Source organism: Hyperoodon ampullatus (assembly GCF_949752795.1).
Source record: "Hyperoodon ampullatus genome assembly, chromosome: 11".
Lineage (NCBI taxonomy): Eukaryota > Metazoa > Chordata > Mammalia > Artiodactyla > Ziphiidae > Hyperoodon > Hyperoodon ampullatus.
In genome coordinates this window covers 37,407,161-37,434,660 of record NC_136924.1, presented here as the reverse complement: position 1 = coordinate 37,434,660, position 27,500 = coordinate 37,407,161, and the positions used below count along the sequence as shown (strand labels likewise).

The 27,500-nt window shown below is 43.4% G+C and overlaps 1 protein-coding gene across 3 annotated transcripts; it reads right to left on the bottom strand.

Annotated features, from left to right (window-relative positions):
• Positions 1-6,025: 6,025 nt before the first annotated feature.
• On the bottom strand, positions 6,026-19,536 carry RBX1 (ring-box 1; the record flags this gene model as incomplete). 3 transcript variants are annotated; one of them, XM_079715683.1, is made up of 5 exons in its annotated part: positions 19,447-19,536; positions 17,433-17,511; positions 12,224-12,294; positions 9,002-9,087; positions 6,056-6,211 (listed from the first exon to the last, which is right to left on the bottom strand). In XM_079715683.1, exons 1-5 carry the CDS (start codon positions 19,522-19,524, stop codon positions 6,199-6,201), a joined length of 327 nt encoding a protein of 108 aa, XP_079571809.1. In that variant the 5' UTR covers positions 19,525-19,536. The 3 variants fall into 3 exon arrangements, with proteins under 3 accessions (XP_079571810.1, XP_079571809.1, XP_079571811.1); XM_079715684.1 differs by lacking the exon at positions 12,224-12,294 and having other exon boundaries at positions 6,026-6,211; XM_079715685.1 differs by lacking the exon at positions 6,056-6,211 and having other exon boundaries at positions 8,998-9,087.
• Between the last annotated feature and the right edge of the window lie 7,964 nt (positions 19,537-27,500).

Genomic DNA, 27,500 nt, shown 5'->3' with positions numbered 1-27,500 from the left:
TTGGCATCATATAATAAATGTTTTCCTGTGTTTCTTATCAGTTGGCACAATTAAAGAAAATATTCTATCCCATTGAAGTCCCATCATGTAATTATTATTCCACTTGATTAGTGTTAGAGCATTTCCATATGTTTATACCTTTTGGGCAATTGTATTTTTAAGAAGTTCTAAAATTCAGTGATGGGAATTCCCTGATGGTCCAGTGGTTGGGATTCCGCCCTTCCACTGCAGGGGGCACGGGTTTGATCCTTGGTGGGGGAACTAAGATCCCACATGCCACGTGGCTCAGCCAAAAAATTAGTAATAATAAATAAAATAAAATTCAGTGAGATTTAAACATTAATGGTATAAAGAAAGAAATAGTTGGCAAAAGTAACCTCCTTCTTCCTCCGTCTTTGCCATGTTCCCCAACAGCTTTGGATGAATGGAGATGCCTTCTGCAGACTCTTGAGAATATAGCTCAGAAGATTCAGGGAACATGAGTTTGTTTAAGGGGCAGAATCTTTAGACAATATAGAACTGGGCCTTCTGAACTATTTTTTAATGAAATTTTCTATTATTAGGGCTCCTAAATCTTTTCTTTTTTCAATAAATTTATTTATTTACTTATTTATTTTTGGCTGAGTTGGGTCTTCGTTGCTGCACGCGGGCTTTCTCTAGTTGCAGCGAGCAGGGGCCATTCTTCATTGTGGTGCATGGGCTTCTCATTTTGGTGGCTTCTCTTGTTGCGGAGCACGGACTCTAGGCACGTGAGCTTCAGTACTTTTGGCTCACGGGCCCAGTAGTTGTGGTGCACGGGCTTAGTTCCTCCACGGCTTGTGGGATTTTCCCAGACCAGGGATCGAACCCGTGTCGCCTGCATTGGCAGGTGGATTCTTAACCTCTGCGCCACCAGGGAATTCCCAGGGCTCCTAAATCTTATAGGTGAGGCGAGTAACAGACTCATTTCAACAATTCAGATGATGATCAAGGCCTGAATAGTGGAGGCAGAGCGGGTGAGCTTGCATCTGAGTGATGCAAAATTGAAGTACAATAGGTAGGACATGTAACCACATGGATATTGGGAACGAGGGTCGAGGTGACATTAAAGATGACTTTAAGGTTTCTAGACTGTTTAATGGGATGACAGTGTCTTCGAGCAAGATAGAGGCTGTCAGTTACAGGAGGAGGAGTTTGTTTGGCAGAAAATAGGATAATTATCAAGACATCTGAAAACAGTTTCATTCTCCTGTAAGTATAGGATGATAGGTTCTACTTTTGTGTAATGGATAGTTTCACGTCTCAGAATGCAAAATGTGGAAGCAACTAGTTTGAAAAATTGCTACTCTGAGGTTACTCTGAGTAAAGTAGAAGAAAGGGGACGCTTTGGTGAAAGAGACCACGCTGTTTCAGACTTCATCATAGCCTGGGTTTAGCTAGAAATTTGGCCTTGCTTTGGGGGAGATTTCAAAAAGTGCAGAGAAAAGTGGATGCCTCAATGCTGGGGGCCCTAATGGGAGGCAAGTGCCCTGTCTCCGTTTAGAGGAGTCTAGGGGAGGACCAGCCTCTCAGGTAACCTGGCACTGAGACAAGGGAGTAGGGAGCTTGACTGGATTGGGCAGGACCGAGGTTGTTGGAAGGAAGAGGTTCAAGCAAGTCCAGCAGAAGCTACAACACAGCACTGGGATCGAGTCAGAGGAGCTCGTGCCAGGCTGGAAAGAGATGAACAGAGATGGAGATGTGCTTTGAAGTTCCAGGCCGTGTGTGGCTCTACATACCATGGGGTGAAGGCTCAGGTAAGAGGGCAGGGCAGTGGGCTCAGCAGGGGCAAGAGGCCCACAAAAGGTGTTCCAATAGTAGGTTGAAAATTTGTCTAAGTAGGAAGAAAATAAAGGGTATCAAAAGAAAAAGTGCACTACATAGGGCATCAACTCTTCAGTGAGTTCTTTGCAAAGAGATTGATCATGGGACTTCCCTGGTGGTCCAGTGGTTAAGACTCCACACTTCCACTGAAGGGGGCAATGGTTCGATCCCTGGCTGGGGAACTAATATCCCTCATGCCAAGTGGCACGGCCAAAAAAAAAGAAAAAGGAAAAAGAAAAGAAATTGATCAAATATGGGACAAAAACAAAGGAGAGAAAAGACAGGCAAAGGACTCTTAGAAGAGTGTTCTGTTGGCTGAGGAAATGAGTGAAAAACGTCAGATGACATTATAATAAAATGATGGGCTTTTTAGGAATGTTTTGAGAATGAAAAGGAAATGGTGTTGGCCTACCCGTTAGGGACAGGAGGAGATAATGATGAGCGTTGAAAACCAGAGACCTGGCTGATGGTTGTAGCAGAGTGGATACGGAGAGAATGTTGGAGAGCTCACAGCACCACAGGGGATGTTGGGGAATCAATCAGGCTCAGAAAATGGGTGGCAACTGGGACCACGGCCAAAATGATGCCACAAAACAAGTCTGGGGAGGTGTCGGCTATTGAGGCTGTTAAACACCGGATGCCACCACCCATTTGGCCGTCTGCACTGGGACTTGAGTGCTGCCCACACCCGTAAGGGATGGCAGGTTGAGTATCTTTTTTTTTTTTTTTTTCCCTGTAAGCGGGCATCTCACTGCCGTGGCCTCTCCCGTTGCGGAGCACAGGCTCCGGATGCACAGGCTCAGCGGCCATGGCTCACGGGCCCAGCCGCTCCGTGGCATGTGGGATCCTCCCGGACCAGGGCACGAACCCGCGTCCCCTGCATCGGCAGGCGGACTCTCAACCACTGCACCACCAGGGAAGCCCTGGGTTGAGTATCTTTCATGGAGGTTAGCTACCCTACCTTGCTCCAGCTGCACAGAAGCTGGAGGAGCCAGGATTCGGCATGCTCAACGTCTACGATGGGAAGTGAACTCTGCATCCTTCAAGGTGGGGCTTTCTCAACTAGTGGAGGGGGCATCAGACCAAATTAAAGACTCATCTCAGGTTGTAGCAAGGAGACTAATGACAGCATGTCCAGTCAAGGAACTGCAGTTGTTTCAGAGAAAAATGAAGAAGGCCTGGGCTCTGTCAGTGGCGGTGGGAATGGAGAAGAGGGTACAGACTGTAGTGCGAGTACAACAGCAGAGTGAATAGAGTTTAATGACTACTTATATGCAGAGGCAGAGAGGAGAATATCTAAAATGTCTTTGAATGCCTATGGCTTCATGAATTGGATGAGTGGCAGTGCCATTAACCAGGCTAAGTCATCCAGGAGGAGGGGTATGTTTTGGGAAAATGACAGGTCAGTCATTTTTGACAGGCTGAGTTTGAAGCGTCCAAGAGACACACAGCCAGGGAGAGACAATGGACACATTTGGGTGCCATGTTCCTAGACAGTAACTATGCAGTGGGGTGCTGGTAAATGACTAGCAACAGGCTCTCTGGAGAAAAGAAATTCTGATTTGTAGCATTTCTCAATTGTGTGGTGTAAATACAACCACTGTGGCCAATTTCTAGGTATCAACACAAGGTTACTAAGAGTGGATTTGGGGGACTTCCCTGGTGTCACAGTGGTTAAGACTCTGTGCTCTCAATGCAGGGGGCCCAGGGTCGATGCCTGGTTGGGGAACTAGACCCCACATGCATGCTGCAACTAAGGAGAGCACGTGCCTCAACTAAGGAGCCCGCCTGCCGCAATTAAGACCCGGCACAACCAAATAAATAAATGTTAAAATAAATAAATAAAACGTTAAAGTTAAAAATGAAAACATTAAAAAAAAAAAGAGTGGATTTGGGAAGAGATGCACACAATCAGTTGTCAAGAGGCCACCTGGGGGTCCACTATGGTGACTATGGGTGAGGCTGAGGTCTCCCAGACAGAGCAGAACCCGGAGAATCTTCAGGGACAGACTGAAGAAGAGGGGCTGCCGGAAGGAATCTAAGAGAGAATGGGCAAGTCAAGATCAAGCCCAGATCTGGGCCCTGTCAAGCTCTCCAGAGGTAGCTTCCACCAGTCATTCATTTTAAGAAAATCTGCTAGACTGTAAGCTATTTGAGGGAAAAAACTTTGTCTATTTCAGCTGTGTCCTCTAGGTTTGGAACACAGTAAGTGCTCAATTAACTCCACTATCTTAGGGAAGAATTATGTCCACCAGTTTCATGAGGCAACACAAGAGTAACTGAATTGTTACAAGGAGACATTTTGGCTCAATGTAAGAAACACTTCCTAGCAAGTCTTGCAGATGTAGACACCTTGTTTGGTCTGCCCCATACCACCCCCATTCTTCTGGGAACTGTGACTCTACCTTTCAACTCTGAGGTTCACAAGACGGCCACTATTTTCTAAGTGAATCTACCGATTAGTCCGGGTGTCAGCACCTGACACAGCTGGGATTTTTGGAATCAGGGCTTGGAGTAAGTCCCTCTCTTGTGGCAGAAACTGGGAGGTGACAGAAGAGGTGTCAGCATCCAGGGTTTTCCTGTCATATATAAAGCTAGTTTCAGGGATTCCCTGGCGGTCCAGTGGTTAGGACTCTCTGCTTCCACTACGGAGGGCAAAGGTTTGATCCCTAGTCAGGGAAGTAAGAACCCCCAAGCTGAACAGTGCAGCCAAAAAAAAAAAAAAACAAACAAAAAAACAAACCAAAGCTAGTCTCTACGAAATACAGGCAGGGAGAATCCCAGCAGCGATGCCCCAGTTCTATTCATTCATTCTTAGGTCCAGCTAGTTCTCTGTCCCTTTCTCTTATTACAGGACATAGCTCCATAGCCCTCTCATAAATGTCCCGTGCCTTAGAAGCTGGATTCCGGTACCCTGCAACCAAGGGTCCCAATGAATACCCAAGCAGAACTCTCCAAACATGTAATGCCACCTGTGTGAAAAGTGCTGTGCTCTTCACTGCTCAAGTATTCATGCAGTTTGAATGGCCACTTGAAAAGGGTTTAAAGGAGCGATTTCTGCCGAGGGTGGAAGCCCTAAAGGAACAGCAATGGCAGCAGCCACCTCTCCGTGAGCACTTGCTCTGTGTGGTGGCAAAGTGGGGAAGCTGGGCTCGATCCAGGTTTGAATTCGAAGTTCTTAATTACTAAGCCAGAGGTTCTCAAACTGTTTAGTCTCAGGATCCCTTTATGATCTTAAAAGTTGAAGACCCCAAAGAGATTTGGTGTGGGTTATATCTATTTACTACAATGGAAATCAGACCGAGAAATTTAAAAGACTTTAAAAGAACAAAAACCCATCACATGTTAACGTAAATATCTTTATTAAAAGTAACTATTTTTCAAAACAAAAAATTAGAAGAATGGCATTGTTTTACATTTTTGCAAACCTCTTTTATATCCGACTTAGTAGAAGACAGCTGGATTCTCACCTCTGTTTCTTCATTCAATACGTTGCTTTGGTTGAAGGATATAAAGAAAAACTGGCCTTGTACAGTCATGCAGTCCGAAAAGGAACTTTGTGAACCTGCTGAAAGGGTTTCTGGTACCCTCGGAAGTCCTCAGCCCATACTTTGAGAACTACTGCAGTAAACTAACCTGCCTCTCAGTTAAAGCCTATATAGCCATTGGATTAGTATAGCCAAAGCATTTTAAACAAATTGCAAAGGGTGGTGGTGGGTAAGGAAACTTGAATTCTCCTGTTAACTCAATTTTAAATGACATCGATTTCCAACTTGAGTTCATAGATTACTCCTTTGGCAGCCAAGATTACTTATTAGATTTCTTCAAGTTTACTTTTCTAAACTAAGAAGAGAAAGCAACATGTCATACACAAAGTTAACATTTGTATAGTGTTCTTAACAGTTCACAAAGCCTCTTTCTGTGCCCACATGACGCCATTTAGTCCTCAGCAGCCACTTTATAGAAGAAGAGCTCGGAGCAGAGAGGCGACTTGCCCAAGACTGCCATCAGTAGCTGGGCCGTGGACCAGGCTTCCTCATGACCAAGAGACGTGCTCGCAGGACAACTCTGCTCTGGCTCTAACGAACGAACATCTCACTTTCAAAAGCTGGCTTTCCAACCTAGAAAGAGGGGTCCCTTTATGTTCACTTTTTTCACATACACAAGAGGCGGCATCTGTTCTAGAATCCAACTGGATTTTATTTGACACAGAATACAATATGGGTGTAGGAATAGCAAACTGAAAAGACAAAGCAGAAAAAACACGGTTCTATCTAATTTATAATTAAGTAACAGGAGGGCAAGTCATTAAATGGCTAATGATACAGTTGAGCTTGATGGAAGAATTCTCTTTTTCTAGTGCCCATACCTGAAAGACAAGGTAAATTATTTAATTAATTCCTTAGTAATTTCCTGTTTGAGACTATAAAACCTGCTTAAAATATATCCGCTAACTTGGTTAAAACTTTGAAAAGAAGTAAGTGACCACAAGTGTGTGCCAAGACCGGGTTATGACCCTGGTCTCTGCACCTTTCATCTTACCGGCCCCTATAACATCTTACTTATCACCCCCTTCTTGTGACGGTCCCGCCTCACCACGGACTCAGCTGCACCCACCTGACTCCTTCCAGCTACCAGGCAGATGCCTGGCAGTAACCGGGAGGTGAGAGGGAGAAGTCAGAGCCGGTGCTTGTGAAAGGGAGCTCCACCTGTTTGCCCCAGGCAGTGGCTCAGACAGCATGAACTCTTGGCCTCCCCTACCTGTGGTGGCCTCTTCACCTCAACTCCAGTCCTCAGGCAAGTTTAGGGTAAGGCAAATACAGAAACCAGTAACTGAACAGCCTTCAATTTCAAAATCTATCACCAGTTCCAATTATAGCCCTGAGTCCACTCAGCACTGCAGAAAGAGAACTGTAGAGAGAAACTAGGTATGGATCTCAGGTCCTTTCTGATTTCCCCAGAAGCCAAAAGTTGGCTCTAGCAAGATTATAAACAAGGGCAGGAAATTTCTTCCACATATAAATGGATTTCTTTTCTTCTTTTTAAAAAAAATTTATTTATTTATTTATTTATTAACTCGTCTGCATCAGGTCTTAGTTGCAGCACACAGGGTCTTCATTGCCGTGTATGGAATCTTTACCTGTGGCACGCAAACTCTTAGTTGCGGCATGTGGGATCTAGTTCCCTGACCAGGGATCAAACCCAGGCCCCCTGCATTGGGAGCGTGGAGTCTTAGCCACTGGACTGCCAGGGAAGTCCCTAAATGGATTTCGTGAACACAAAATCCTTCATTATTATCTTACTTAATAATCTTTTGTCGTGGTTCTTTGTGGGCAGTTCACCTCTGATTAAAATACTTTGTTATATGGATAGAAACCAGGGCACTAGAACTCTGCATCACTGCTTCCATCATCCTGAAGGGGTACTAGATTCTTTAAGCACTTCACGTAAGAAATTCACTTAAATATTTCTAAAAAAGTCCTCATAGGGTAGAGCTACAGGGTAGAGTGTGTGTTAGAGGGCTGGAGAATAACCCGGAAGTTGTCCATCAGATTAAAGCATGCTGCAATTTGCTTCTTATGAATTTCTTTTCCCAGTGCACTGATAACCATGGCCAGGCAAAGTCACCAGCTGGATACAGTGACAGTGTCAAAGCCCAACAGCAGGGTTCTTTACACCCCGCACTCCTTAGGCTCAGCCCCAGGCACATGTAATGGGCTACGTGAGACAGTTTTGGTCCAAGACGGAACCTGGAGCCTGCTCCAGGGCAGAGCCAATTACAAAGTCCTCTTGAGAACTTAGAACAGTGTTTCTGCCTTGACATGTATTACCTGTCATGGCTCCACTCAGAATGCAAGCTCCCCAAGGACAGGAAAGGACTGTCTCACACATTTTTATATCTTACACATTACTTAGCATATACTTTGCTGAAAGGAATGTGATGGTATGAAGATATTGAGTTATGTGGCAGGTTTCTTAAAAAATGAACATGCATTTCACAAGACTTTCAAAATTCTTTACCAAAATAAATAATCAAGTCTAAAAACAAAATAACTGTACCAATAAGTGATCTGTAAACATTTCACAAACTAAAGAAAGCTTTTTATTGGTTTTTAAACATAAAAATATTCTGCTAGTCAAAACTCATATTTAAGTAAAAATCTCCCTTTTCATTAAAAATTTGATCAAGAAAATGACTGAAAATTCAACAGATAAAAGAGCGTTTCACACAAAAATATAGTAGGCATAAAAATATATAAAAAGTAGCCCAATTTCACTGAAAATTTTTAAAAATGCAATTGAATACTAATTTTCACCTGTCAGTAGCTAAGATGGAAAAGTTTGATAACAGAACATTGGCAAGAAATGGAGAATGGAGCCTCCTGCTTCAATGTTTGTAGGGACTGTGAATTAGTATATATTCTTGGGAAAGGAAAATCTGACACTATCAAAAATAAAAACATACATACTCTTTAATCAGAAATTCCTCTTTTAGGAATTACTACTACAGATATAAAAAATTCTACATGTATATCCAAATACATTCAAGTACATATACGGGGACACTCGGGAAAGCCACCAAGAAGCCGCTGCTGACGGTCACCTCCAGGAAAGAGATGAGGGGAGCAAGGTGAGACTCATCTTCTGTGGTATACCCTTTGGCCACTTGAATTTTTGAAAATTTACACGTCATGTTTTATTTACTTACTACTAACAGCCACAACAATAATGATTTAGATGAGAGAGCCATAAACGCTGTATCAGAATTAATCAGCATGAGATAAACCAATGAAACATGACAGGTGGATATAATTCTAGCCCAAAGCAAAGACACCTGACATTAGTTAGCCTCTGGAGCCTTATTACTGATGTGATTTTGGAAATATTTAATAGTTTGCAAATTCTCATATTTTCTACTTTCATAGAACCTGGATAGTTGGGAAACTCTAGGCTGCAAGCTTCTAATGTGGATTCTCCTATGCATTTTCCACATAGATGAGTCCTTGTCTAACTAACCAAAAGCTAGTTTATGAAAACAAGGCATGTTCCATGTCTCCATCTTCTAAGACTGTGCACCCTCCAGCTTGACGTGAGTCCAAGAATGATACTGACCACAAAGCCCAACCTGAAAACGTCAAAAACATCCAGAGACACCTACTTTTGGAATTCCCACTCTCTGTTGTCCAACGGACACACCTGCCGTGTTTTGAGCCAGCGGGAGATGCAGTGGAAGTGAAAAGCATGCTGGAAGAAAAGATACATTTTATTAAAAATAACTCTGTGAAGGCTCAGCTCTCTGATGACAATACATCTCAAGGGCAGTGGGGTAGTTACACACAGGGGCTGGAGAAGAGTGATGGAAGGCAACACACAACAGGAGACAAAAGGTCAACAACGGGTTACACCTTGTTTAGGTACGAGGCTAAGTCCAGTGAAACATGTCAGAAACGTCATTCCTACAAAAGGAAGAATGCATTTAGGAAGCATAGCGGTGTTCTAGCAGTGAGCTCTCTTTCCCTAAGGGAAGATGGAGTGGGGCTTCCTGGTCCTATGTGGCCTGTAGGGGGCGATTACTCTACTGGGACTCACGCAGGGAGGCCCTTGATCACACGCGGATTTCAAACATTCCCCCTTCTTGGTCCCCAGCTGCCCTCCCCACCTTGGAGAAGGGAACCCCAGGAGCAGAGGCATCTACTCAGTGTGGGTAGTGCGCCATCCCTGACACCACCCAGAGCTGAGAGGGGCACTTCCCCGACCTTCCACACGCAGCTCAACTCTTTCCAAAGGACTTTATTTCCCCATTTGTTTATAGGTGTATTGATATGATAACAGCCTGGTACTCAGTGAGCCTTTAGTGGGTGAGAGACCGTGTCTTAAAAAGGAATGAGATAAAAAATTAGGGTAAGAGGAAGTATTACGATGGGCACACTGCACGCAAACAGCTGAAAGAGCATCGAAGGGCTTATTCCACAATCAAGACAGGAAGTAAAAGGGCAAAAGTACCAAGACTACTGGGAACTGACAGGGAGCGAGGAGTTGGCCTTCGGATATGGGGAGAAGGAAAGTCCGTGTGCAGATTTTTGGTATGAGTTAATGATGCGCAGACGCTAACCACAGAACCTCTGCAATGGATGTTTATCCTCCGCCCCTGCTCGTGTGAGCAGCGAACTCGGACGGAACAACAAGAGTCCCCTCACCTGAGCCATGATGGGTCAGCTGAGCGGGGACAGGGGAGAAGTGCTGACATCCCAACACACCATGAAAGCTTTGGCAGGCTTGGCTTAATAACAGCCCTGAACTCTGGTCAGCGTGTCCCCCCAAAACATACATGGAACTTAAGAATCATAATGTGGATTATCATCTGTGAATTGTCTTGCACAAAGACAGAAAGAGAATTCAGTGACAAACACTAGAGTCCACGGCTGGTGCACTGGGGCTACTCAACAGGACAAAGACTCTCCCAGAGCAGTGGCCCTTTGCAAGATCCCTTTCCTCCTGACGCTCACACAACTCATTATTTCTGAAAAAGAGAAAAAACAAAATTTCCAAAAGGCAGCAAGTGGAGGCATTTTTCTCAATCCCCAGGCGGTGGGGACAGGCTCACCTAAGGGCATTCAGGACACCCTTCTCCACCTCCCGGCTGCCCCGTTAGGCACCTTGCAGCAGTACAGGATCCTGTACTCCCCAGCCACCTCCGAAGACAGAGGGAAAGACGGGCTGCAAATGAGGCTGCAGGGCTGGTGACAGCATCCTTGAATGTCCCTGTTCCCAGCTTTCTTCCTGTTAACCATCTAAGACATATCAATGAGTACACTGAGCAGTCTCAAAATACACTGCCTGGTGCTTCACACTTTGCAGGCAGTCTGTAAACATCTATTACCTCACTGGAGCCTCCAGCAACCCAGGCAAGCAAGCATGACGGCTATTATTATCTTCATTTTACAGACGGGAAACTGAAAACCAGAAGAGTTAAGTGACTTGCCTAATTCATAAAGCAGGTTAGTAGAAGACCCAGCACTAGAACCTGGGACTAGTCCAAAGGTTTCAGGCACACCTGCTGGCTCTTCTTGGTGGCAGGCTCTCTGAGCTCGACTCTCCTGAGCTGAATTTAAGGAGAAGCTCACTCCTTTTCCTTCCACCACAAAGTGACAAGGTTCTTAGTATACGCCTGGATGCCAGGGAGAGCAAAGAGCCCGATAAGCTTTATTCTTTATCCCCATAAATGAAAAAAACTGTCCCTTGGCCAAGGGCTACTGTGAAACTGTCGAAGGGCCCCGACAGCATGGAGAAGGTGCCCCACAAGGTGTGGGCTGGGAGGAGAGCCTCAACCCAAGGGAGAAAAGTACCGATAGCTCTCTCTTCAGGAACTACAGCCACCCCAAAGTTTATTTATTTGTATTTATTAACAAAGACGCTTACTGCATGCAGGAGGTGTTCTAAGCAGTTTTTTTTTTTGAGCAGAGAAAGGTTTACTGCAGGGGCATGCAAGGAGATGGGTGGCTCATGTCCCAAAAAACCCCCAACTCCTCTAAGCACTTTTTAACATAAAATCACTTCATCGTGATTGTGACACTATGCAATCTACTATCAGCTCCGTTTCATACGAGGCTTAGAGAGGCCAATACCTTGCCCAAAGTCACCTAGCAAGTAAGTCCCAGAGACAGGGAATGATGGTCTGACTCGAGTCTGACTTCTTAGGCCTGTGTCATGCTGGGAGCCCTCTGTCCCCTGGGCACAGGATGCCCGCACAGGACAATTTTAGCTCATATGACGGGGACTACATGTCTGTAAGGATGAATTTTTAACACGTGCTGGAAATAACATATTTGATGTCTATTATCCTTCACAGCTGTCACTCCCTAGAAGGCTGTACATTCAGTCCAGAGATGCTGTACAAAACATTTCTGGCATGAGCCACATTAAAAAAAAACCCCAAACCCTAACTTAGTACATTTGCCACACCTAAAACACACACACACACACGGACACTCAATTTATTCACCTTAGTTCCACAAGACACCTAGCCTTTTAAAAATGTGTTACGAAAGTAAAGATTTCCACTAACAGAATATTCCAAAGACTGTACCATAGGCTTTGAAGGCAATTCCCAAAGATGAATCCCCAAAATGTTGCTGACAAAAGTTGGTACACTTTATAATTAAGACAAACTATTGTCTCTGCAATAACTAATAATTTTTACCCTACAACAGGTGAACAGTACAATGCTTTTAAATCTTTTTTTTGTTTTTTAAATATTTGTGTACCTTTTGGGAGAAAAGTGGGCTAGTCATTTTTTTCCTAGTTAGTTTCAAGACTGGCAAAGCAGGCAAAGTGGTACTATGTTTACAAGCCATGCTGACAGGGAAAGATGTTTCCTTACGTTACAGACTCCCCACGCAACGGTGCACTCTTCCGAAGTAGCAGACGCCTGGTTGGCTTGACACTCTATGCCTGTGGGAACAAGAGCAACAACAGCACTGGACCCCGGCAACAACCTTTTCACCTACAGCTGCCCTACCTGCACCATTACACGATGACACAACTGGGGGTGGGGGGGCGTTGGCGGTGATGGCGTAAACATGAACAAAATCTCAAGTGGTTAATTAGTCATAATTGTTTTTTAATGAATGTGGAAAGGGGTGAAGAATAGAGAAGGCAGAGATATGACTTAACAGCATGCTTTGCAATGAATACTGCCCCCCCTTGTTCAAAAACAGAGTAAGGAAGGAAAGAGTACTTTTTAACTCTGAACATAACCTGACTTGTCCAAATGACAGTGATTCCTCCTAATCTGGTAAATTTAGTAAATTCTTAAAGTCACCTCGTAACTCTTACTGTTCTGAGAACTGGCATCTCTATTCTTGGTGAATGCTTCCTCTCAGGCCCTTACAACACCCAGGTTTGCCACATGAAAGCCTAGCTGGGGGACAAGCTCTAGTCCCTAAAGGAGTCAGGCAGACACATGGAGCTGGGACAGAGCAAGTAAAAGGGGGTGAAGAGGCCTGTGGCGAAGTGCAGTGTACGCTCCGCATGAGGACGTCAAAACTCAAGTCCTTAAAACACCGTCAGCACAGCTGATCTGTGAGGCCAACGGGTTGGAGGAGTCTCGGGGCTACCACTTAGTGACACTTATTGCCCCTGAGGTCATTCTGACTGGTGAATGGAGCAAATTGCTGCAAATGTATCCAAATATCAATTTCATAGAGGGGGAAGGGAGGGAACTTAAATAGAATAAAAAATCTGACTGAGATCCAGAAAGGATGAGTAAAGCTCTATTGGGGATAAATATTCAACGAACAAGAATTACTAATGTGTAATGTGCTTTCTCTGAAGGTGGTAACTAAATGGAGTCTCCCTTCTGAAGAACAAAAAGCTTCAGGAAAGACTATTTAATAGGAGACAATTACTTCAAACTTCCATAGGCAGAAAGTAGTAAAATTGTACGAAAGTAATGCTGAGATGTTAATGCATACATTTGGTCTTAGGGGAAGAGATATACCATAATGTTCTTTCCCCCACCCTTCAAAAATATGAAAGGCAAAGGATCTGAAATCACAGAAGTTGCTTATGCTACCCAGATTCATACTACGAACAGAATAACTGGTTTTCCTTCTGGTAAAAGTGGAGAATCTAGGGCCTATGCCATATATTCAAGAATGTATGGGGGCTGTGAATGCACCCTATTCAAAGAGATGGCAGAGAAGATAAAATCTGATGTCCTTCAAGTTGGATCATCTCAGTTAGATGAGGACTATGTATTAAGAAATTAGCTAAGCAAGAGGCACAATTATTATTATTTAAGTAAATAATGAAACTGTTTCAAGGTACATTATCATGTTTAAATTTTTCTAGGTCTACGTATTTTTAAGGGGCTGTCGTTCTATGCTTAGCGCAAAGTAGGCTCTCAGTACCTGACTAAGCAAACCAAAAACACTTCTATAAATAGAGAGAATGGGGGCCAAATATACATTTATTCTTATCAGAAAACTCCTAACAAAGAACAAAAATATATTGTACAGCACAGGGAATATAGGAAATATTTTATAACAACTTTAAAGGGAGTATAATCTATAAAAGCATTCAATCATTATGTTGTACACCTGAAATTAATATAATATTGTAAATCAACTATACTTTAATAATAATAAAAAAAGATCAGAAATAGGATTGCAATACAGAACGTCAGATAAAAGGGGGTAAGGATGAAAAATTACTAAATACAAGTGTGAAATGTTCTCAAAGATAAAATGTTTTCAAGCTTTTGGTCCAGAGGCTGAGCATCGGGGTTGTCGTTTGTTTAAACAGGGGAAGGAACTGTTCTCTGTCAGCCTAGAACAGAGAGAAAAGCAACACACAACAGGTTCCTATCAGACCCCTGCAAAGGCAGAAGTTTATTTCATGTGACTTATAAAGCTTGAGGACTTTTATACTTCAATACAGGAGCATTACAACCAGAGGATGCTAAGGAAGCAATGGCTTCTTCTTGGAAGTGAAGAGATTTCACACTTTGAAAATACTGATGGACCTGTGGTTTTAGGAAAAGACTAACTTACGGGCAGAAGCTGGGTCTAAGCACTTCTGGATGCCCCCTTCATCTGGACCAAGATTACCTGAGGCAGTGGAGAAAATTACACCTAGCAGACTGTGTTCTTTAAAAGAACCAAGAAATAGGGCAATGCAAAATAAGTATGAAGCTATAGTAGGACAGATAGTATCAATTTGGATTCCAAAGAGGAAGTCTGCAGACCAAGAATGCTTTGTAGGTGAGTTCAACTGGAGCACAGCCATAATCACTCATTTATTTACGGCTCTGTATACAATTATTCATTTAATGCCAGACCAGAATTTATTAGAAAATGGCCACTGCTAGATCAAGATTCTTATTTTCATCTTTAACAAAAGTGTCTTTTTTTTTTTTTTGCGGTACGTGGGCCTCTCACTGTTGTGGCCTCTCCCGCTGCGGAGCACAGGCTCCGGACGCGCAGGCTCAGCGGCCATGGCTCACGGGCCCAGCCGCTCTGCGGCATGTGGGATCCTCCCGGACCGGGGCACGAGCCCGTGTCCCCTGCATTGGCAGGCGGACTCTCAACCACTGCGCCACTAGGGAAGCCCCAAAAGTGTCTTTTTACAAGCATCATAATTTATCTATTTTTGAAAGGAAGACAAGCCCAGTTGCAGCAACCAGATTTCTCTTTAGTGTCTGTAATAAACAGAAGGGTATGTTCCATAAGGGTAAAGAACTGATCTCAGGTCTTTTATCCTAGACCTTGCAAAATGCCCAGGATATAAATATTCATCAAATGAACATAAGACATGACTTGAAAATACTTTGTTGGTTATAGGAATTCAATGTCCTACTTCTGCATCTGACATTTAAAATATATGATGGGCTTCCCTGGTGGCGCAGTGGTTGAGAGTCCGCCTGCTGATGCAGGGGACACAGGTTCGTGCCCTGGTCTGGGAAGATCCCACATAGCCACGGAGCGGCTGGGCCCATGAGCCATGGCCACTGAGCCTGCACGTCCGGAGCCTGTGCTCTGCAACGGGAGAGGCCACAGCAGTGAGAAGCCCGCGTACCACAAAAAAAATAAATAAATAAAATAAAATAAAATAAAATATATGATAAAGCAGGTGTCTAACTAAAAGCCTACACTGACCCCTCAACTGTTCAACACTAAGATAAGACAGAATATCAGTGGCCTTTGTCTGTCACCATCTTCCCAAGAAGTGCATTCTCTTGCATCCAGAGAGACACACAATGACTTAAATACAGAGGTTAAAAACAAGTCAGGATTATAGAAAAGAGCCCCAAGAAAGTAAAATTTTCTCTGGGCACAACTCCTTGTGAAAACACACAGCAAGGAATTGGCAAGCACGTAATCAAAAACCCCACCCTAGCACATTTAACACTGTGCATGTGTTTTTCTGTGATGGGTTCCTTCTCTCTACATTAAACATCATGGTAGCTGCTGATCTGCTTTGACTGTTGTGTGAAAAGGTAAACAGGGTCAAAACTCAAAGAAACCAAGGGCAGTAAACTACCAACACATGCCATGATTGTTTTCCTACACAAAATATTTGATTTGTGCTTTCCAAGTTGCAATGACCACAGACTAGTCTCCTATTTTGTGTTTTTATTATTCACTGAGCAAATATCTAGTGAGAACCTATTATAGTTTCTCACTAGATATAGTAGTATTATAGTACGAGACACTATGCTAGATGCTAGGAACACATCAGTAAATAACATGGAATTATAAAGAACCAACTAAATTAAATGACTGCTACAAAGGAAACTATAGGATGTCTTGGAAATATTTAACAGAACTGGCATAGCTTGTGTTTCTGTGTATGTAAGTATGGTCAGGGAAAACATCTTTGAGCAAGTTCAAGGTGAGATCTGAAGACCAACTATGGGTTAGTTCTACATTGCCCAATAAAGTAGCCACTGGCCACGTGTGAGAATTGAGCACTTGAAATGTGGCTAATCTGAAATGAGATGCTCTGGAAGTATGAAATACACTTTGAAGACTTAGTACAAAAAAAATGTAAAATATTTTACTTTAAAATATTGATTACATGTTGAAATAAAAATATTTTGGATATAGTAGGATAAATAAAATACAAATCATCTGTTTCTTTTAACTTTGTTAATATGAGTGCTAGAAAACTTTAAATTACGTATGTGCTCACAATTGAGGCTTACATTTAGATTAGACAGTGTTGCCTTAGACAAAGGGGGAGAAGAGGTGAAGAACATTTCAGCAGAGGGAACAGGATATGTAAGGGCTCTAAACAAGAGCATGGACACTTGAAGAATGGAAAGAAAGTCAGAGGAACCACCAGAGTAAGCAGGAGAGTGGCTCAAGATAAAGCTGAAGAGGCAGGTAAGTCATTTAAAAAATAAGTTATAATTTCAATTCAAGAAAGTTGCAATTTCTTTGCCCTATTCCTGATCTCAGTAACAAAACCATTTTAGTACCTGGATGAATAGTGACTGTCCCTGGTGTGATCAACATTCTTGCCCCTATTACTACCAGGATACTAAGTCCACTATGTGTTGACCACTATGTGTAATGAAATATGTGGAAATTTAAATTAAATTTCTTTAGAGCAATTAACTGCCTATTTAGATGTCGGCAGTGATGTCCCCTTAACTACACTTGGGCTAACACTGAAAATCCATACTCAGGCTTCTTTTCTTCATAAGTCCCCAGCAAAAACTAGTTCTAACAGAACATTTTAGCTCAAAGTTATTTTTCTTTCTTTCACTATTTTTGCCTTTGAGTCTGGTTACAAGATGGGAAACAGAGAGGATATAATCAATAGTACCTCTGTGTCCACAATTCATTCTAAATGTGGCCTTGCCATCTTTAGATTGAGTAGATTTATTCTGAGAGAGGGGTATGCCTGCAGGACATCATAAAAAACTACTTTATTTCAAACATACCAATGGACTAGATGCAGAAGACCTCAAGTGCTCTTACTGTACTTTAGATCTCCTTGTGAAGAAGAAAACTGGTCACATTAGGATGGCCGCAATCTCTGTAACCTTCTCAACTTCCTCCCATCCTCCTCCAATTACTTACAAAGATCCATAATGTGGTTCCGGCAGATGGCACAGTTATCAACCACAATATCCCAGGCCCAGAGGGCTACCGCATTCCACTGCAAAGAGAAAAAGGGGGAACAATGCACTCTACTCTCCTTGTAACACAAGCATAGACACACATAGAACACACACACGACACTCTAGGATTTCATGCTGCAGTTATCATCTTTTTGGCCACAAGGACCACTAAACAAAAGAGCTTCTAGAGGTTACATTACTCTTATTTATTATGTCAGACAGCAAGAGTAGGCTACACGTACGCTCACCCATTCTCCAAACAGTTGAGTATATAAATACAGAAATGAATGTCATCTTTTAATTTTATTTTTTCCTACAGTTTAGTCAGCCATATCAATGCAAACCAATCAGGAATAATTTATAAGTGCCTGTTTTAGGTCTAATAATCAAAAACTTGAATTACTGTGCAGGTTCTCCTGGCAGTTGCAGAAGAGCTCAATTTCTGCATAAACAAATATCTGCTTTTCAAGGAGACTTTGGAAGCAGGAATGGGGAGGTCGAAAACAAGGAACAGAATGAACTAAGATGATGACTGGATCATAAAACGGGTAATCGTGGGATAAGCTGGATAACTAATTACACAGTGTCAATACACAGAACAAGGTCATCACTTAAATCTTACAAGATAACTGCACAACAAACTCTAAAATTCACTAGAATTTTGGATAGTTCCTATCATCAAATAAACTGTTTTCAACTTTTACATGCTCAAACTGTTATATTCAGTTAAGATAATTTCCATAAGAGTTTATCTAAAAGTAGTATTTAAGTAACTCAACCCTCTGGCTTCTGCAATTATAAATATTCCCAAACTCCCTTTCATCCACGAATTTGGTGGTACTTCTCAAACCTTCATCTCTTTCAAGCCTAATTCTCAGTGTCTAGTAACTTCTTCAGCACTTTTCACTCTACAGCTTCAACTTGGAGGAAAAAAATCCTACTTCTATTCTTCAACATGGCTGCTGGCTGTAACTGAGCATGCAGGGCCCACAATGAAACGCCAAAAAGCACTAGGAGGGGGAATATTGTCAGGGTTTAGCCAGATGTTCCAGGAATAACATCTTCCCTATTTCAGGTCTTCATTTGGTACAGATCAGTTTTATCTTGGGTGGGAATCGGCACTTTTCTCCCAAACTGCTGGCAAACAACTATAAGGCATTTCATGCAAAAAGACACGTCCCACATTTCTGCTTTCCCACTTTTACCAGGTCGTTCGCAACTAGTACTCAACCCTCCCTAAATGACACAAGATTTGGGCTCGCATTTTCTTTTTAACAAATTCCACCATGTTTCTTTTTTTTTGGACAGCGGGATTCTGAATATGACCACAGGACTGGGGCGGCTGTGTGACAAACCAACAGACCTCTCAGAAGAGGCAAGAGTTAACACTCGAGACACTTTAACTCGGCAGGGGCGAGGACCAGAGAGGGCTAATGGAGGCCTCGATTAGGCGAGGACCGAGTCGGGGTCCCTCAGAGGGACCCCAAGCTTCGGACAGGGGCGGGGCACGGAGATCGCCAGCCCGGGTCCTCAGAGGCCTCCAAAGCGGTAGGACCTCAGGTTCCCGGCTTTCGCCACACCGCCCCATTCGCCACACCGCCCCATCCTCCACCCACCGCAGCACTCCAACTCCCCCTTCCTCCCACCCCACCCTCTCCTTCCCCACCCCTCCACCACTCCAGTGACAGCTCAGGCGCTTGGCTCCGGCAGCCAAGTCGCAATCCTGCGTATCTCAATAAGCACCTCCGTGATTGGCCCCTCAGCTTCCTACCGAAACCAATACTGCCACTGACAGTGGGCGGCAGTCACGCCGATCAACCCTAAAGCCCGCCCCCCGGCTTCCTTTCGTGGTACCCTGTCCCAGGAACGCCCTGAAGTGAAGCCCTCTCCTCCGCGCCTTGGCCATCCTCGGGCCTGCCAGCCAGATCCACGCCTCTCTAGCTTCCCTGAGGAAGGCGCTGGCGAGACCCAACCTTTTTCACTTCAAAGCGCTTCTTGCCCGCGCCGCTGTTCGTGCCGCTCGGGGTATCCACATCCATCGCTGCCGCCATTTTGGAAACACACGCTCCGTCGCCCGGCTACTGCGCCTGCGCGTCAGCGCAAGCCTCGCTCCCCCCCCCCGCCCCGGCACCTCCTCCCGTGCCCCACCCCTCACTGGCGCGCGAGGGGCAGGTGGGGGCGGAGCATGTGGCCACGCCTCTTAAAGGCACTGGCGCTGTCCTCCCCCACCCCACACCTACCCAGCGTTGGCGGAGAGGAGGCGGTGGCCGAGCGTCTGGGGCGGGGCCGGGCGGGGCCGGGCCGAAGTGAGCGAGCCGGCTGGAAACGTTCGAAAGGGCTCGTTCTCGTCGCCCTCCCCCGGGAAGCCGCCGGCCACACTCCCTCAGCTGGGGCGGCGGCTGCTTCCTCCACTTGGGCCACGACCTGCAGCACCGGCCCCGCCTCGCCTTCCCCGGCGTCGCGGAGCTCCCCGGCTCGCGGGTCCTCGTCGCGTTCTTCTGGGGAAGGGGCGAGGGTGGGCGTCCCGCCTCCCACTGCCGAAACCCGAGACCTCACACTGGTCTTTCCAGATCCTGACCCGCTTACGAGCCCGGCCTGAGTTGCTACCCGCGCTGGGAGGCCTGAAGCACCGTTTGGTTTCCTAATGCCAATTCGGGAAATACTCAGGATTCGATGGGGAGACTGGAGCCCCCCGCCTCCGTGTCCTCCGCAGGATCAAATTGAGCAGGCATTATGTAGCCCTGCCTTCACCTGCCCTCCTGAAATAGGTGGAGGGAGGAGGCTTAGGAGACTGGGAGATGACAGCCACAGCCCACCCAAAATACCAGTCCAACTCGGAATGGCCTTTGGTTAAAGAACACAATTTACATTTAACTCACTTGAGCACACACTTCCCATTCCTCAGTTGGTCATCGGACTATGGGGTCCTTTCTCCTTAATTTCGGTCCTGTTTCCTCTCTTTGAGCCATGATCACATCTGCAGTCACTGTACTTCTTGAAGTGTTTGTGTGAGGCATTTGCCACTTATTCTTACTGGTCATTCCTTCCCATCCAAAGCACCTGAACTTTATGTCACCCTCCCTTTTCTAGGCCAGCCCCCCCGCCCCGCCCTTTTTCATCTCTAATCTTGCAGAGGTATGACTCTGCTAGATCACTCTTAAATCTTGTATTAGCTTGTTTGAAATCTCATATTTTCTATTAAAAGAGAATTGAAGAGTGATTGATTGTGTTGACTCCATTGTTAAACCAGAAGAAGTAGGATTTGTTTCCTTGTCTTAATCATAAACAAGAACAAGAAATCTGTGAAAACACCACCACAGCTTTAACCAGACCAGAATAGAGAATAATTGTGTGAGACCTTAAAGCATTATAGGAACCTTACAAAGTTTTTCTAAGCCCAAGTTTTGTTAAATTAATGCTTCCATGTTAAGAGTTCTGTCATCTTATTTATTGTGTTCCTGCAGGAATACCTGAAACGCATAGTAAACTAAAGTGTTGAGTGCATATTTATCCTTCATTCAACAAATTCACTGAGTACGTACCAGGTCCTGTTATAAACAGGAGAGACTGTGATGAAGGAGTCTAACTCCTGGTAGGGAGATAATACACAAGTCAACAAATAAACACATCAGAAAATCTCAGATATCAATAAGTGGAAACAAGGTCATGAGACTGAAGGGAGATGGAAGCAATATTAAATTCGGTGATCAGATAAGGTCCCTATGAGGAGTAACATTTCAGCTGAAGTCCTTCCAAGGACTTAAAAGGCCCTGTATAATATGCTTCCCATTCATTTTATTGTGCTTTTCTTCTTTTCTTTAATGGTACATGTACCTTCTAACATATTTTTTCACTTACTCATTAGATTTATTGTTTTTTGTGTGTCCCACCAAGAGGGGATTTTTTTTTTTTTTTCCGGTACTCGGGCCTCTCACTGTTGTGGCCTCTCCCGTTGCGGAGCACAGGCTCCGGACGCGCAGGCTCAGCGGCCATGGCTCACGGGCCCAGCCGCTCCGCGACATGTGGGATCTTCCCAGACCGGGGCACGAACCCGTGTCCCCTGCATCGGCAGGCGGACTCTCAACCACTGCACCACCAGGGAAGCCCAAGAGGGGATTTTTTTTATTGTTTTCTTTATTGGCAACAAATACTCCTAGAACAGTGCTCGGTAAGTTGTAGGTGCTCAGTACGTGTTGAATGAATAAACTTGAAGCTTATTGAGCAGGGGGGTGTGGTAAGAGATGTTGGACAGGCAGGCAGGGGCCAGATCAGGTAGGGATTTTACTGAAGATGTTATGAGAAGATATTGGAGAGATAAAGTAGGGGAGGGGCCTAACAGTGACATAATCTTATTTAAGTTTTTTAAAGTTTTTAAGCTTTGTAGGAGGAAGGTATGGTAGAGGTACAAGAGAGGAAGCACCAACAATTTACAAGTTGTTTGCTTTGTGAAGAGCTACAGTGGGGCAGTTCCATTAAGCTACGAAAACCTCATGTACTGATCTCTCCTTTGGAGATTTACCTTGCTGTGATGATTGGCCACCGCGTTCTGTATACTAGATACTGCTACATAACCCTAAGAAAACTTTCTGTAGATCCCGTACAGATTCCTATCCTTCAAAATTTTACTTAGTTTACAATGCCATAGGTTGTAATTTTACTTTAGTTCTATTCAGTTCATCCATCCATCCATTTTTCATTCAACAAATATTATTTATTTATTTATTTATTTAATTATTTACTTAAAACTTTTCCCCTCCCCAACAATGGTAGGTCAGAAGCACAGGTACCAACCTGGACTTTTTTATATTTTTAAAAATATTTGGCTGTGTTGGGTCTTTGTTGCTGCGCATGGGCTTTCTCTAGTTGCGGTGAGCGGGGCTACTCTTCGTTGTGGTGCGCGGGCTTCTCATGGTGGTGGCTTCCCTTGTTGCGGAGCATGGGCTCTAGGCGCGTGGGCTCAGTAGTTGTGGCTCATGGGCTCTAGAACTCAGCCCCAGTAGCTGTGCCGCATGGGCTTAGTTGCTCTGTGACATGTGGGATCTTCCCAGACCAAGGCTCGAACCAATGTCCTCTGCATTGGCAGGAGGATTCTTAACAACTGCACCACCAAGGAAGCCCCTCAACAAATATTTCTAAAACATCTACAGAACCTGCTGTGTTTTAATTATACCATGCTGATCTGGATAAAAAGACATCTGACATTTTAAATACTTGCAAAAGTCCCCTTTCATCATTGAACTTATGATGTGTAACAAGAGAGGCAATAGTCAGTTCATGATAATTCCAATGAATTTTAGGAAAGGGGAAGTACAGGGTGCCTTGAAGCAGAAGGACAGTCTGGAGGGTGGGGGAAGTCCTCTTAGAGGAAATGTTTTGAGATTGAAGGATGAGCCAGACAAAGAGGAGTGGATGCAGTGGTGTGTTGGTAAATGTTAAAAAAACCCAGCTCTTAAAAAAAAGAAAGGGGGGAAAAAAAGCCCTGATTTGTAGCTTTAGCAGCCAGATTGCAAAATTCCTGAAAATTTAACAATTGCTTCCGTAAGCTGATGCAAGCTGGCTCCAGCGCTCACACATACTGAGGGATATGGAAGAAGGTGGCATTCCAGGTTGAGCCAACAGCGTACAGAAGGAGCTGGAAGCTGGAGAATGCATAGTGCACTCAGAAAGAAGCCTGGAATGGCTGCAGTATGAAGAGAATGAGGGTGATATAAAATGTCTGCAAAGATGTGCAAGAATCAATTGTTAGTCTCTCTTCTCAATTCTGTATTTAGCAATGTCATGTTGTTAGCTTGAAATTGGCCATAATCGAGTATTTACACTGTGGAAGTCAGCCAACACTACAAACCAGGGGTCCCCTTACCCTCCTAGAGTCAGTTGTTAAACATTTACTGCTGGTATGGGCCAGGTCTTGCAAGAATGTTCAGTAGAGCCATGCAAAGAGTTTTGGTCTTTATCCTCAGTGATGAGAAGCCACTGAAGGATTTTAACCGCTCAGCCACATGGTCAGATGTGCCTTTTTCAAAAGTGTTCGGCAGGACTTCCGCTTCTGGGAAGAAGGAGTAGACATACTTTTTCCTATTCTTCTCTCTTAGTACAACTAAAATCCCTGGATAAGATATATATATTTTAAAACGTAAGACTCTGAAAGATGGAGAGAAGAGGGCAGACCTGTTAGGAACCTCAGGACTTGAGGAATGACATGGTAGTGAGTTCTCTAGGTTTTATTTTTACCTCCTATATCCCTGTCTTGGAACTGAAGAAGCCAGCAACCTGGAAATGCTAGTGAGTGCAGATAAAACAACAGCAACAGGTTGCTTTCTCTAGCAGACAGAAAAGTTTTAGACAATAACTTCTCTACTCCATTCAAATTACACAGAAAAAAAAAAGTGGCCCCACTCCAACCCAAGTGGGGAGCTTAGACTGTACAGTTCACAAGTCTGTAACCAGGTGGTATAGGCCAATTAGGGAGTTGGAACTTTCCAGGTGTTAACGAGCTCCCCTACCCCTGTGGTGTAAGAAGGGACCATGAAGGGGTATGGACTTCCACTCCCACTCAGCAGTAATGAGGGACCCCTTCCCTTCCCTGCTGGAGTGGTATTGGAGGAGGCCTAATGAAGAGTTAGGACTTTCACCGTCACCCAGCAATAATAAGCCCCCCAACCACCACTGCAGTGTCAGTAGAGACCATGTAGGGAGATGGAACTCCCACCCCTGCCCAGCAGTAATGAGGAGCACCCTCACCTTTGGGTGTAAATGGAGACTAACTGGGGAATCTGGACTTCTACCTCTACCCTCCCTTGCAGGAGCAGTGTCAAAAAAGGAAGGTTTAAATAAGATCCAGAGTCTCATAAAATAACATTAAGATGTCCAATTTTAGTTGAAAATCACTCAACTTACCAAGAGCTGTGAGATCTAAAAGTGGATGAAAAAAGACTATCTATCAATAGATGCCAACACCAAGATGACAGATGTTAGAATTATCTGACAAAGATTTCAAACCAGCAATGATAAAAATTTTTCAACAAGCAATTACACACAAGCTTGAAACAAATGAGAAAACAGAAAATCTCAGGAAATAAATAGAAGAGATAAAGAAGACCCAAATGGAAATTTTAGAACAGAAAAATTCTATAACTGAAATATCTCAGTGGATAGGCTCAACAGCAGAATGGAAGTGACAGAGAAGAAAAAAAAAGTCACTGAAATGGAAGATAGAACAATAGAAACTACTCAGTCTGGACGAGAGAGAGAAAATAGACTGAAAAAACAAAGCCAAAAACCTCCAGAGCAAAAATAACAAAAGATCTAACACTTGTGTCGTCAAGAGTCCCAGAAAGGAAGGACAAAGAGAGCCATGCTGAAAATGTAATTGATGAAGTAATGGCTAAAATACTTCTCAAATTTGGCAAGAAACATAAAACTATAGATTCAAGAAACTGAGTAAATCTTAAATAGAATAAGCCCAAAAAATCCATGCCAAGACACAATTAAACTTCTAAAAACTAAAGAGAAAGAAAAAAATCTTGAAAGCAGCCAGAAAAAATGACAACTTACCTATTGAGGAAAAATAATTTGAATGACAGCAGATTTCTCATCAGAAACAATGGAGGCCAGAAAGAAGTGGCAAAATATTTTTTCAGTACAGAAAAAACAAAAACAAAATCTGTCAACCCAGAATCCTATAGCCAGTGAAAATATTCTTCAGCAATGAAGGGGCAATCAAGACATTCTAAGATGAAGGAAAACTAAGAGAGAATTTGTCAGCAGCATACCCACCCAAAAAATGGCTAAAGGAAGTTCTCTAAAATAGGAAGGAAACAATAAAACAAGGAACACTGGAACATCAGGAATAGGAAAGAACACACAGTAAGCAAAAACAGAGGTAAATGTAATAGGTTTTCCTTCTCCTTGGGTTTTCTAAATCATGTTTGACAGTTGGAGTAAACATTATAAGACTGTCTTATGTGGTTCTAAATTTATGTGGAGGAAATATTTAAGAAAATTATAAATGAACATAGAGGAAGGTGAGCTATCTATACTTCACTCAAACTGGTAAAATGATGACACCAGTAAACTGTCATAAGTTATGTATATATAATGTAATACCTCGAACAACCACCTTAAAAATATACAAAGAGATACACTTTAAAACATTATAGACGAATCAAGATGGAATTCTAAAAAATGCTTAGGTAACCCACAGGAAGGCAGGAAAATAAAAATAGAGAAATGAAAAACAGAAAAAACAAAAAATAAAAAAACAGACTAAATTCTTAACATATCAATAACTACATTAAACATAAATGGTGTACATATACCAATTAAGAGACAGAGTAGATTAAAAAAATGACCCAATCAATATATACTGTCTACAAGAATCTCACTTCAAAAATTATGATATAGGAAGGGTGCCAGTAAAAGAATGGAAAAAAGATATATCATACAAACATTAAGCAAAGGAAAGTAGAAATGACTATATTAATATCAGATTAAGTAGACTTTAGACCAAAGAATATTACCAGAGAGAGGAGGTAACATCATAAATGCTAAAGAAAAGTCAACCCACCAAGAAGACATAGCAGTTCAAAATGTATATGCATCAAAAAAAAAAAAACTGTGCTACAAAACATGTGAAGAAAAACTGATAGCTTTTTAAGTAGAAATAGACAAATCCACCATTACAGTGGCAACTTTTTTTTTTTGCGGTATGCGGGCCTCTCACTGTTGTGGCCTCTCCCGTTGCAGAGCACAGGCTCCGGACGCGCAGGCTCAGCGGCCATGGCTCACGGACCTAGCCGCTCTGTGGCATGTGGGATCTTCCTGGACCAGGGCACGAACCCTTGTCCCCTGCATCGGCAGGCAGACTCTCAACCACTGCGCCACCAGGGAAGCCTACAGTGGCAACTTTTAACACCTCTCTTTCAGCAATGGATAGAACAACTAGACAATCAACAAGAATATAAAAGAACTCAACACCACCAACAACCAATGGGATCTAATAAACATTTTTAGAACATTCCATCCAATAACAGCAGCATACATGTTCTTTTTCAAGTGCCATGCAGCATATACCAAATGGACCATATCCTGGGCCATAAAACAAACCTTAAAAAATTTTAAAGAATTGAAATAATACAGTATATTCTCCAACCACAATGAAATCAAACTATAAGTCAATAAGAGGAAGGTAACAGAAAATTCTCTAAACACCTAGAAACGATAATCCATGGGTCAAAGATGAAGTCTTTTTTAAAAAATTTAATTAATTTATTTATTTTTGGCTGTGTTGGGTCTTCGTTGCTGTGTGCAGGCTTTCTCTAGTTGAGGCGAGCGGGGCTACTCTTCGTTGCGGTGTGCGGGCTTCCCATTGCGGTGGCTTCTCCTGTAGCAGAGCACGGGTTCTAGGTGTGTGGGCTTCAGTAGCTGTGGCACGTGGGCTCAGTAGTTGTGGCTCATGGGCTGTAGAGCGCAGGCTCAGTAGTTGTGGCGCACGGGCTTAGTTGCTCTGCGGCATGTGGGATCTTCCCAGACCAGGGCTCGAACCTGTGTCCCCTGCATTGGCAGGCAGATTCTCAACCACTGCACCACTAGGGAAGTCCCAAAGACGAAGTCTTAAGGGAAATAAAAATATGTATATTGAACTGAATGAAAATAAAAACAGAACTTGTCAAAATTTGTGGGACACTGCTAAAACAGTGCTGAGAGGAAAATTTTTAGCACTAAGTGTAGACATTAGAAGAGAGAAAAAGAAAGATTTCCCTGGAGGTCCACTGGTTAAGACTCCGAGCTTCCACTGCAGGGGGTGTGGGTTCGATCCCTGGTTGGGGAACTAAGATGCCACATGCCTCGCAGCACAGCCAAAAAAGTAAAAAAAAAAAAAAAAAAAGAAAAGAAAAAAAAGAAAAAAGAGAGAGGAAAAGCGTAATCTAAGTTCCTATTTCAAGAACCTAGAAAAATAAGAGCAAAATAAACTCAAAGCAAGCAGATTGAAAGAAATTATAAAGAACAGAAATCATTAAAGTTGAAA